Source organism: Astyanax mexicanus, chromosome 5, assembly GCF_023375975.1.
Source record: "Astyanax mexicanus isolate ESR-SI-001 chromosome 5, AstMex3_surface, whole genome shotgun sequence".
NCBI classification, from domain to species: domain Eukaryota; kingdom Metazoa; phylum Chordata; class Actinopteri; order Characiformes; family Acestrorhamphidae; genus Astyanax; species Astyanax mexicanus.
Genome location: NC_064412.1, coordinates 57458174 through 57471302, shown reverse-complemented (window position 1 = coordinate 57471302; position 13129 = coordinate 57458174). Strand labels below are relative to the sequence as shown.

At 37.4% G+C, this 13129-nt stretch overlaps 1 protein-coding gene across 2 annotated transcripts in view; it reads right to left on the bottom strand.

Annotated features, from left to right (window-relative positions):
- Window positions 1–13129, bottom strand: part of ripor3 (RIPOR family member 3) — a 42609-nt gene that overhangs the window by 8170 nt on the left and 21310 nt on the right. Inside the window, exons 2-13 of one of the 2 annotated variants that reach the window (XM_022675300.2) lie at window positions 12727–12835; window positions 10436–10576; window positions 10046–10124; window positions 9881–9904; window positions 9715–9768; window positions 8901–9050; window positions 7179–7242; window positions 7043–7086; window positions 5911–6036; window positions 2854–2999; window positions 722–851; window positions 332–544 (exon numbers count right to left, since the gene is read on the bottom strand). In XM_022675300.2, coding sequence (XP_022531021.2) covers window positions 332–544; window positions 722–851; window positions 2854–2999; window positions 5911–6036; window positions 7043–7086; window positions 7179–7242; window positions 8901–9050; window positions 9715–9768; window positions 9881–9904; window positions 10046–10124; window positions 10436–10576; window positions 12727–12824 — 1269 coding nt within the window. In that variant the 5' untranslated portion in view covers window positions 12825–12835. The remainder of the gene's footprint in view (window positions 1–331; window positions 545–721; window positions 852–2853; window positions 3000–5910; window positions 6037–7042; window positions 7087–7178; window positions 7243–8900; window positions 9051–9714; window positions 9769–9880; window positions 9905–10045; window positions 10125–10435; window positions 10577–12726; window positions 12836–13129) is intronic. The other variant, XM_022675298.2, reaches the window with a different exon arrangement.

Here is a 13129-nt window from a genome sequence, read left to right as displayed (position 1 = left end):
TCTGAATAAGTCGATGGAAGTATGACATGACTGATGGATTGATGGATTGATGAATGTTTGTCAGGACTGATTGGTGGATGCCATCCTGAAAAAGTCAATGGATGAATAGATATTTGTCAGGATTGATAGATAAATGGATGGATGTCAGATTAGGTCGATGGATATATGACAGGACTGATGGATTGATGGATGGATGGATGTCAGGATTGTTGGATGGATGGATGGATGGATGGATGAATAAATGGATGGATGTCAGAATTGATGGATGGATGGATGTCCGTCTGAATAAATCGATGGATGGATGGATGGATGGATGGATTGGTTGCTCTACCTCTCCTAGTGGCGTCTTCAGAAGGTCATCATCCACTGACTGAGTGTCTGCAGGAGGTTCAGGAGTGACCGGGGGACATCGGGCTTTCTCATAGGCTGGCGGTGTGAGTGCCTGGGTGGAGTCAGACAGGTAGCTGAGCAGAGACACGCCCCTGGACTCACGGGAGCCAATGGAGAAAGAGCCGTCCACATCCTGCAGTTGACGCATCATAGACTGTATGTAGGAGACGGGCAGTTCGGTAATTACCAACAGTGGGCAATACTTAACCATAAATACTTAAAATATTTAGTAACAGTGAAATGTAGGACTTTTCCTCACATGTTTTAACTATTTTACTCTTTTAAACCAGTAGTGGTATCCAGTTTATGTTGGTGAATCACACAAACTCACCAGAAAGTATTTCTCGGTGAAGCTGGGAGTGTTGGGGGGGGTCCAGCTGTAGACCGAACCCTTCCTGCTGTGGACGGACTGCCGACTGGCGGACGACATGACCGGCTTCACCTCCCCGCTATCAAACGGACTAAAAACACAGAAACACAGAAACAGTTTTATGAAGTAGAGTCACCTGGAATTCAGGCTTTCAGTTAACAGCTGTGCTGAACTCATCAAGAGTTAATTACTTGAATTTCTTGTCTCTTAATAAAGTGTTTGAGAGCATCAGTTAAAGTAAAGTAGTGAAGAGGTAGAGTTACAGGTATACAGTGAATAGTGAATTAGAATAATGTTCTAATCCAGATTATGAGAAGAAACAACTACTCAACTAAATAAAGAGAAAAAAAAATAAAAATAAAGAACTTTGAAAGTATCCTCAAATGCAGTCCCCACAAAGACCATCACAAACATTATAATGATGGAACTGGCTCTCATCAGGATCGCCCCAGCTCATCAGAGTTACCAGCCTTAGAAACCACAAGTACATCCTAAATAATTCCTAGTAGATATTGAATAATTCACAGTATATTTTAAATTATCCATAGTAGTTACTCTATAATTCATAGTGGATACTGAATACATTTTAAATAATCTAAAGTAGATATTGAATTATTCATAGTGGATTTTAAATAACTAACAGTACATACTAAATTATTTCATACTGGACACAGAATAATTCACTGTGGATACTGAAAAATGTATTGTAGCTGTTAGAGTGGATATTGTACTTTTGTTTGATATATCGGCTTTATCTTTTTTATCCTATGTTGTTGCTGTCCAATAAAAACAAGTACCTAAATTTTTGACTAAGACACAAACTGTACGAAATCACCTGAAAAAAAGATATGTCCATTAAAAGTTAGGTATTTTTCTTTTCTCTCATATATATATATATAAGTAGTACATATATTTACACACTAACTGAAACACTGAGACATTCTACAGGCCTGAAATATGTGTTTAATTTAGGGAAGCTGTAAAGAGAGGCCATGAACCCCCCCTCCACCTGAGAGAGAGAGAGAGAGAGAGAGAGAGAGAGAGAGAGAGAGAGAGAACGAGAGAGAAAGAGAGAGAGAGAGAAAGAGAGAGAGAACGAGAGAGAAAGAGAGAGAGAACGAGAGAGAGAGAGAGTCTCTTCTCTTTCTCTTTGTGATCAGCTGTTCTTCCACAGCTGGCATTGGTTAGCTCTGAAGTGCTCTGAATACACAGTGTGTGTGTGTGTAGAGAGTGTGTGTGTGTGTGTGTGTAGAGAGAGAGTGTGTGTGTGTAGAGAGAGTGTGTGTGTGTGTGTAGAGTGTGTGTGTGTGTGTGTGTGTGTGTAGAGTGTGTGTGTGTGTGTGTGTGTGTGTGTAGAGTGTGTGTGTGTGTGTGTGTGTGACACTGGGGATTTTCTGTGCATGTTTCTACTCAATTACAGAATAAAGGCTCTGAATTCTGCTTCAGAACACATTCCTCACTGCGCTGATCCTCTCCTCCAGCTGTGAGACGTTACTCAGCACTGCTATACTGCTCAACCATCAAACACCAAACACCAAACACACGTCATGTCCAATACTGCGACAATACACCCTGAGACTCACCAAACCATCAGCACCACCAAACATCAACCAAGAAACAGCAGCGTCAAATAATGAAGCACAAATACTTTGTTAAAAATCTGCAACTTTACAAATATAATGAATAAAAACCATAAAATTGTCTCTTTCCTAAACTTAATTTTAACATCAACATTTTCATGAATACAAATCAAACAGATAATGTTCTCCAAACCTTTAGTTTCGTAATGTTTGTCTAGTTTTTACGCCTTTTTTAAACCTGCAGAATTTGGGTTGATTCCTTTTACTAATCTGGGATTATTAAGTGGAGTAGAGAGAAAACAGGCAGCTTCTCCAAGTGCAAATAAGTTATTTTAGCAGAGAAAAAGTTTTTTTTTATCACCTACAGCCTGTATATGTTCCAATTAAATCCTTTTTTTCTGGCGAGGCAGTGTATAGGAAGCAGCAGAAAAGTCTCCCTCCAGCGTTTGTAATAAACATGTGTTATAAGTGTGGTGGAAATGTTATAACATGCAGGTATGCAGCTGCACTTACTTCCAGACCACTTCCAGCTGTAGCTTGATGGTTCCCAGTTCTGTAATGTCAACAACCATCAGCTGCGGACGCGTCATGAAGAAATCAGCGCTCTTACACGTTACCATGCCCACCAGGATCGAGCTCAGGCCTTTCACTTCTGTTACCTACAGGAGGGCACAAGATGTTTCAGATTTAGGAAGAACGAGCAAAAATTAAACAGGAGACATGTGTTGTTGGAATTGTGAGCAGCTAGAAGGAAGTAATGTTCATTTTTCTCAGCTCTAGCAGTCTACAACATTGCCACTATGATCAGGAGATCGCTGGTTCGAATCCCGTTTATGCAGCTTGCCATCAGCTGCCGGAGCCCCGAGATAGCACAATTGTCCTTGCTTTCTCTGGGTGGGTAAAGTAGATGGTGCTCTTTCCCCTCATCATCACTCCTAGGGTGATGTGGATCAGCACAAGGCAAGGGAAATTTCCATATTATATATCACTATATTTAGTTTAATTTTTTAATTATTTTAAGTTTACATGTAAATATTAGTGTCCAACAGTATTTCTGTGAGTATGCAGAGAAACAGCTGTTTATACAACTTAGTTTGTTCAAAAATAATGTTATATATCTGAAATAAGTATGTTGCCCCGTTGCTTTTGTTTGTTTTTTTATCAAACTTTTCAGATTATCAAGCAAACTTTAATATCAGCTAAATATAAACTAATAAATACAAAAAAAAACAGTTTTTAAAAATGATAGCTGAGTTAAATTTCATCCACAACCAGGCCTGATTGCATCTGGCGTAAAACTATAATACACATCATTTTAGAAAAAGAAAATTGTACTGAATGTAAAACATGGTGGTGGTAGTGTTATGATGGTCTGGGGCTGCTGGATAACTTGCTGTAATTGATGGAAGCAGAAATTCTTCAGTTCTCTACCAGAAAATCCTGAAGTAGAATATATCCAGAACCATCAGTTTGTGACCTCAAGCTCAGGAGTACTTGGGTTCTGCAGCAGGACAATGACCTGAAGCACACCAGCAGTTTTTGAGGTCTCCCTTAAAACGGCTCAAAAAACAAAACTAAAAGAAGGTTTTGGAGGGTCTATTTAAAGTCTGATTGAGATGCTGTGGATGATCTTAAACAGGACGTTGTTTAAGAAGAGTGGAACAAAATTCCTCCACAGAGAACGTGGCTCACCAAGGGTGGCTCTTTAAAAGTATTAGATTAGGGGCAAATGCATTTTTTTATAGAGACAGGTTGGTTTGAATAGATTTCTTCCCTTAATAAATAAAATTATGATTTATAAATCTGTTAAGGGTGCAAATATACTTTTTTACAGCTCTGTATGTTGCAGGATTTGTGTAAAAACATTGTATGATTTTCTATTCGGCTATTAAAGGTTTTAAAGTCTACTGAGGCTGTAATCTGTAGCTCATGAACACGATCATAAACTATCATGGTTGGTTAAAGGCAGAACACTGTGGTCAGAAATGCAGAACAGAACAGCAGCCAGAGTGAATGGAAATAATTGGCAGCAAGTGTGTTTTAAACATATGAGACCATAGGAATTGCTGGCTTTTAGTGCTGCTTGCATTTTTGAGTGAATAATTCCCCTAAACCCTCATCAAAAACACAGCCAATCTGGTTATTCCTGTATTTGGACAGATTTAATGTGGATTACTGGCCTCTTCTCGCGGCTTCTGTGGGATTTCCTTTCTCCCGGCTTCTCCAAAAGCTATTAATTGTTAACAGCGGCTTAACTATTCAGACTGATATCATTTATCACATGAAATTTACTGCGTTTAGGATACAGGACTCCATCCAACATAGAAGCTCAGCCCCGCGTGCCCTACAAAAAATACCCCGAGTGTTTGACGGAGGAAACTGCCAAGCTCTATAAAAGTGGAGCAGACTATAACTAACCTGGCCTGGTTTCCCAAAAGCTCTGTAGCAGAATCATCAAATGAGCATCACACTGAAACCTGTTCATCACTCTTTACTATTTTAAAGAGTTAACATGATTATAACACTATGATGCTTCTAGGAAACCTGGTTCTGGGTGATAAATGCACTTTATCCTCATTTATAATCAAATAAAACGGCTGAAATACAGAGATGATTCATGTGGTAACACTTTCTATCAATGTCATCTCTATAAGACTCTATAAACATACTTATTACATATTATAATGCATTTATAAGGCATTATAAACATGGCTATACAAATATTTATAAAAATATGTATAAAAATCCATTATAGCCATGTTTATTATGCATTATGAATGATAACAGTGTTTATAACATGTTATACTTCAATAACAAGAAAGCAAAATTATGCATTATGACCAAAAAGAAATTCCCAAATTCCAAATAAAAATAGTCTCATTTAGGGAATCTATTTTGCAGAAAATGAAAAATGGACCTCAAATAATGCAAAGAAAACAAGTTCATATTAATAAAGTTTTAAGAGTTCAGAAATAATCAATATTTGGTGGAATAACCCTGGTTGGTTTTTAATCACATTTTTTTTTCATGCATCTTGGCATCATGTTCTCCTCCTCCACCAGTCTTACACACTGCTTTTGGATAACTTTATGCTGCTTTACTCCTGGTGCAAAAATTCAAGCAGTTCAGTTTGGTGGTTTGATGGTTTGTGATCATCCATCTTCCTCTTGATTATATTCCATTCCATATATATTTAATTTGGTTAAATTAAAGAAACTCATCATTTTTAAGTGCTCTCTTATTTTTTTCTAGATCTGTATATATAGATGATGTTTATAGAAAGTGTTACCACTCACGTTTCAGATCACAGTGTTGAGTTCTTTAAGTAAATCGCAGAAGATAAATGTTTAATCTTTAATTTTAACTACTTTCCATCAGCAGATCGAGCAGTGAATCTATATAAACTGTAAATCTCTTTATAACGAGTCTCTCTGCTGCAGACCTCCATCAGATCTCTCACTCTGAAACCTGATCTCAGCAAACGAGACCAGTCATCATCACCCCCTACAGGTGACCTTGAGAGGACGCAGTGTTTGAACAGGTGTGTGTGTGTGTGTGTGAGTCCCTCACCTTGATCTCGAAGTTCTCGTGGATGTGAGGGAGGAAGGCCATCTCCTCTTCATCCCACAGCTGTCTGTCATCAGTTTGGATCCGCCCCCTGATTCTCCACCTCTGGCGGCCCAACCGGATTAACACCTACGTACAGAGAGAGAGAGACAGAGAAAGAGAGAGACAGAGAGAGAGAGAGAGAGAGAGAGAGAGAGAGAGACAGAGAGAGAGAGAGAGACAGAGAGAGAGAGAGAAAGACACTAAACTCATCCAAACTAGGAAGAAAAACACACCCAAAAAGTGTTAAATAAACCAGAAATATTTTATATTTTACATTTTTCAGGGTAGTACCTCTTTAAGAACAAGAACAGAACTTTAAGAACAAATGAAGCTCAATCAATTTAATTTTACTTATTTTATTTCTACTGTTTAGTTTATTTCTCATATTTTTATTTAATTGATTTAAACTAATGCTTTTGTCATTTAATTGTTTGATTGTTTCTTTAGCCTACCTGATGAACAATTTTAATTTTATAACTTATTTATTAAATGGATTATTTTAAATATTTATTATTTAAGTTTTAAATGATTGGCTGCATAAAAATGGGGTTACCCTCAATGTATTCCAGAGTGAATTTAAATGTTGATTAACTGATTGGTTGGTTGATTGGTTGATTGGTTTATTGATTGATTGATTAATTGATTAATTGTTGGTTGGTTGGTTGGTTGGTTGGTTGGCTGGTTGTTGGTTGATTGATTGATTGGTTGGTTGATTGGTTGATTGATTAATTGATTGGTTGATTGATTTTTTTTTTAAATTGCAAGAAGTTATAATTTCGGCATGTGCAGGTGTTCTGCAGATCACCGCATATAGAGTACAGTATCTGTGCTGCCTGCTGGGTCCCATAATCTCAGTCCACCGGGAGGGTGAGGTCATTGGAAAACTGGCCATAGACGAACAGTTTAATCCAAATATTCATGAAAAATCCTTTTTTCAGAGATTCTTTTTGGCATAAAAAAGCCCCAACTGCATTCCTCTCTCTCAAACAGCTGAAGCTGCTGCTGCTTCCCAGCACAATTTCCATTATTCTGTGAAGAAAAAGCTGAAAGTGAGACAGAAGCAGAGCTTCTACACAGCCTGCAGCTCACTTACCTCATACTGATCCCCCGGGCACAGCCGAGCGAAGCCGATCAGCCCTGCAGCACAGAGACACAACCACAAACTCAACCAGGAAAAGTGATTTATTCATATTTATATAAACCGCAAGTGAGGATAAAGTGATTTGTACCTTTCATTTTAATCTGGAGTTCACCCAGAAGAATCTCCAGCTCGCCCTCCATCGCACACATATCCTGTACACACCACCAACGATTAAATATACTGTTCAATTTCATTTACTAAAAAGCTGGAAAGATTGGTTAAATTACACGTTTCAAACAAGCGAATCAACTTAAACAACTGCAAATAAGTGACAGAAGGTTGTAAGTTTTAAAAAATATGTTTGTGTATAAAAACCCAAATAGTTTTAAAAAACTATTTTGAAAAAAGTGTCAAATAAATAAAAACAACTCGGTTCTGATACATCAGCTCACAGATGCAGCCTTGTGCTGATCCACATCACCCTAGGAGGGATGAGGGGAAAGAAAAAGTGCCATCTACTGTACTGTACCCACCCAGAGAGAGCAAGCCTCTACAATTATGCTCTTTCAGGGCTCTGGCAGCTGATGGCAAGCTGCATGACCGGGATTCGAACTAGCGATGTCCTAATCATAGTGGCAGCGCTTTAGACAGCCCAACAACTTAGCGCCCGAGCTCTAAAATATCCAATAAGGCCAATGAGATGTTCAACCTGGCAAACACATGTCTGTGTCTGACTGCGTACACAAGCCTCTGCTGGAGTTTATTTTTCTTTGCATGTGTTTAAATGAATGATTTTGCCCTTAAATGACCTGAAACCTTAACGGCTGTGTTAGCATCTGCAGCAGCTCAGCGTAACCTGATGATATTTTAACGTTTAAAAAACGGATAATAAAACAGTTTATCTTTCTCTCTGTTACTGTTAAGCTCTGAACCAGAATATAAACTGTAACTGTGAAACTATTTAAAGCTGAGCAGCTCTTTAATTCATTCAAACACACACTGTCAAACAGATAACTATAGTCCACATACAGGATAAAAAAAATCATGTATTTCTTCAAATAAAATATACAGCACTACTTTTATTTTGTATTTTTCCTACTATTTCCTACATAGTAAATGAATAGTAAAGTGATCTATCAGATTATGAAGGAACCAAAATAGAGCTTTTAACTTGTGGCTTCTGTGCAATTCTTGCTGTTCCTTTCCTGGGGCCGTCCTGATGAGTGCCAGTTTCATCATCATAATGTTTTTGATGATCTTTCTTGCATGACTGCGCTTAAGTATGCTTTCTCGTGTTCTTGAAATTCTTCTGTTTTGAATTGACTGACCTCATTTCTTCTTTCTTAAATTATATTTTTTATCTTTATCTAGTTGAGTAGTTTGTTCTTCTCATAATCTGGATTCGAACATTACTCAAATATTCACTATTCACTGTATACCTGTAACTCTACCTCTTCACTACTTTACTTTAACTGATGCTCTCAAACACTTTATTAAGAGACAAGAAATTCAAGTAATTAACTCTTGATGAGTTCAGCACAGCTGTTAACTGAAAGCCTGAATTCCAGGTGACTGTGGCTACATTATAAATAGTATAAAACATGTTCTGGTTTGTTTAACACTTTTTTACTAAATATGTATTTAATGACGTATTCATTTAAAATGCCGAACATTCAAAAATATTAATAAAAAAAAAACTAAACTAAAGGTGTGTCCAAACTTTTGACTGGTGCAAAATACCCAAAATACTAGGTTTGCTCCACCTTTAAAAAATGTGGGGTTGATCCTGCTGCTACTGTAATCCACCCAGCACAGAGATAGACTGCAGAGGCTTCAGTGTGTGTGTGTGTGTGTGTGTGTGTGTGTGTACCTCCATGCTGTGTCTGTGGTTGCGGCTGAGCTCCAGTAGACTCTCTCTGGAAGCTCGTGAGGATGGAGAGAGGGAGAAGGCATGCTTCATGTTGACGGCTCCCTGACACAATCGCCATTGGATACAATATGTCTCGTATAACTCTTCAACCTGAAACCACCAAAAAAAAGAGGGTGTTAGCATGTCTTTGCTATCGTAATGACAGGAAAAGTACACCTTGTGCAGCTTGAAACACAGTGCAAAAGTCATGTGCTAATTCTCTTAATTAATCATGGGTGTGGTTCTGAAATAATTTTGGGCGTAATGTGAAATAATAAACCAATAAATCAGAGTGTCACTTGTTCATCATTCCCTTTAAGAGTAGAACCAGGTGAGCTCTGACTTTGGCGGATTGCTATTTTAACGGTGCAGCTACCTGGACGTGTTCAACAAACTCTTCTCAGCAGAGGAAACTGAGCTGCTGGTTGACGCTGTGAAGGAGCTCCAGCAGCTCATTTACGGGAACAGCAATGTTATTTTATTTACTATTCTGTTTATTGTTGATGTAAAAGTTGGGTGTTGCCAAGATAGCAATGAACGTCTGACTGTTGGCGTCTGTCTAGGTTGTATTCAGTCAGTGGAGCTCCTGTGTTTTCTGTTACCAAGATAAACAAGATAAAACTCCAGAAATGTACCTGAACACACCTCATTTCCAGAACACCACGCCCATCAGTGTAGATATATTCAGAAGCTCTACTGCTGTTTAAACCAGGCAGGAGGAATATAGGAGTGAAAATAGACTGTTGTCAGGGTTTAAGATAGCAATAAGCTTTACCTTACTAATATGAAACTCCAGTCGTCGGATGTATCTTTCCAAAGCTCTTATCTCCTGTTTTGGGAAATAAGAAACTGATTAACTCACTGGATTCAAACAATCAATATTATTTATACAATCTCCACTGTATTTAACTGTATTATAACTGAATCAAAGTCAAACTTACTTTCTCCAAGTCGTAGAAAAAACCCTACAATACAGAAAAGAGCTCTATTATACACTGATTATTAAACTACACAGAGATGATATCTATAGTGTTAGAGCTACTGTACACTTAATAAAATGATAATCACTGCAATAAAACTCATTAAAGTGAAAGTGAAGGACGTACCAGCCTGGAGTTTCTCTTAGTATCTCTCTGCTGGGATGAGAGGAAGTCTAGCTCCGTCTGATGGCCTTCTAGATATTCCCTAAGAGCGAAGGGTTAATATTATCTATTAATATGGTCAGTTACAGTACTTTTACTGTAAAAACTTTAGAACACATCAGAACAGATGGAGGTAAATATAATATAGAACAATTACAGTATTTATTACTTAAAGTAACCTGTACTTTAGACTGAATTACTGCAAATGACATGGATGTATTTCCTGTCTTGGTTGGTTTATGGTTTATTAAGGTGCTGTAAGTAAACATTACAGACCGATGTCACTATCAAAACCAGATTTGCAAAAAAAGACATAGTATTAGACTGTATATAATGGATCTGATGGAGACATACTTCAGCCCTTTCCGTAAAGCCTGGAAGATTCTGTCCACCTGCTCCGGCTGCTGCCCCCAACCTCCAACCATCCGAGCAGAAGAGGGGATTCTGGGAGATTTTCCTGCTTTGGTGCGCAGAGACCCACGAGCTGAAGACAGTCTGTAAAAATGAGAAGATAAAAAAATCACAAAGAGAACAAAGAAGAATAGAAGATAAGAAGAAAGAGAAGTGTGAAAAGAGAAGAATACAGAGGAGAAGATAAAAGATAAGAGAAAAAGAAAGAGAATAGTAGAAAATTATTAAAGCAAAAGATAATAGAAAAGGAAAGAAGAGGAGAGAGAGGAGAGGAGAAGAAATAAGAACTAAGAAGAGAAAGGAAGAGAACATATGAGACAAAAAAGAATGAAAGAGAAAATAAGAGGAAAGAAGAGATTAGAACAAAGGAGAAGAGAAGAGAAATGAGAGAATAGAAGGGTGTAGAGAACAGAAGAGTATAGGAATAAGAAGATAAGAGAAGAGTGTAGAGAAGAAAAGAGAAGAGAAGAGTAGAGAAGAGTAGAAAAGAGAAGAGCATAGAGAAGAAAAGAGAAGAGAAAAGAAAAGAAGAAAAGAGAAGTTAAGGGAAGAGAAGATATGAGAAGATAAGAGAAGAGCATAGAGAAGAAAACAGGAGAGAAGAGAAGAGAAGAGAAATGAATAGAAGAGAAGACAAGAGAAGAAAAGAGAAGAGTATAGAAGAGAAGAGAAATGAATAGAAGAGAAGAGAAGCGAAGAGAAGAAAAGAGAGGAGAAGAGAAGGGAAGAGAAGAGAAGGGAAGAGAAGAGAAGAGTAGAAAAGAGAAGAGAAGAGAAGGGAAGAGGAGGGAAGAGAAGAGTAAAGAGAACAGTAAAGAGAAGAGAAGAGAAGAGGAGGGAAGAGAAGAGTAAAGAGAACAGTAAAGAGAAGAGAAGAGAAGAGAAGAGAAGGGAAGAGAAGAGTAAAGAGAACAGTAAAGAGAAGAGAAGAGAAGAGAAGAGAAGAGAAGAGAAGAGAAGGGAAGAGAAGAGTAAAGAGAACAGTAAAGAGAAGAGAAGAGAAGAGAAGAGAAGGGAAGAGAAGAGTAAAGAGAACAGTAAAGAGAAGAGAAGAGAAGAGAAGAGAAGAGAAGAGAAGGGAAGAGAAGAGTAAAGAGAACAGTAAAGAGAAGAGAAGAGAAGAGAAGAGAAGAGAAGAGAAGAGAAGGGAAGAGAAGAGTAAAGAGAACAGTAAAGAGAAGAGAAGAGTTTATATTTAGTTATTTGCTGTGTTTTTCTCTGAACTTTATGGATCAGCTGGGTCTGTGAGGAGTGAGGATCTCAGCAGCTCCTCTACATAAATAATCTCTTCTCTGCAGGAAATACATTCCTGAGCTGGACTCTGGGGGTCAGCGGACGACACTGACTCTCACACATTTATATTCAGACTCTCAGTGATGAGGGTGATGTTATTGATGCTCTGGTTCACCGCGTCTCTCTGAGGAACTTTACAGACACGCAAACTCTAGTAAAAATAAACCTCTATACCTCCAGTCAATTATCATTTCATACAGTCTAATAAAAAAATACAACTTTAACTCTACAAAAGTAGCTGCCAGCAAGTAAATAAGTTAAAGAATTTTATAATATGAAAAAAAGGAGAGAATTTGACTCGATCTTTGCTTTGCGTTTCTGTCTGAGGGCTTCAGAACCAAACTTGAGGAAAAATATCAAAGATCCTACTGGCACATGTGAAAATTGCTGAATCAGTTCTTTATTTTAGTAAACTTTACTTAATTTCTGCATACAATATTACATAATTACAATTACTTCATTTATACAATATTACTCAAATAATTCATGATACATAATATAATTAAAATTCTAAAATTTTAATATTTTTAGTTAAAACACATATTACGCTGTCTCAACACATGGATGGCATGTAATACAGTATTTTTATAAGTATACTAAACATGCCATCTGTGTGTTGAAACAGTGAGACTTGGTCTGTTCACAAAATAAATCTTTGAGATTATGTAAATATTTGAATAAGTGTTTTATCTAAAATTATATATAATAATATTGTATAAACTGAGTAATTGTAATTAGGTAATATTGTATGCAGAAATTAAATAAAGTTTACTAAAAGAAAGGATTGACTGAAGTCCAGTAATTAAATTTACTTAAAAAAAAAGCAAAATTTAAAAAAAAATAAAAGTAAATTTTATGCATCATTTTTTTCAGTGTATGTGAAAATCATCTGAGCACATCTTTATTTACACACACACACACACACTCACACACACACTCACCTGCGTCGGCTGCTCAGTGTGTTGACTCCAGTGAAGGAGCGACTCCTCTGCACCATGCCACCTTCTGATGGACAATCGAATCGCAACTTCACCGACATCCCCTCTCCACCTAAAACACACACATATAACACTTTAACTGTTCAGCTGTTTTCCTCTATAGACATTTCATTAAATATTTAAGATTCCTGGATGATGCAGAACTATCTTACACCCCACCAACAGTCTGTTTTCACACCCTGTGTCTGTGCTTCTGAATAAATCTATTGTATTCCATAATATCAGTTAAATTTCTGGAGAAAACACAGGAGCTCCACTAACTGAATACAACCTAGACAGACGCCAACAGTCAGACGTTCATCGCTATCTCGGCAACATATCTATCTATCCATCCCCATATACATGA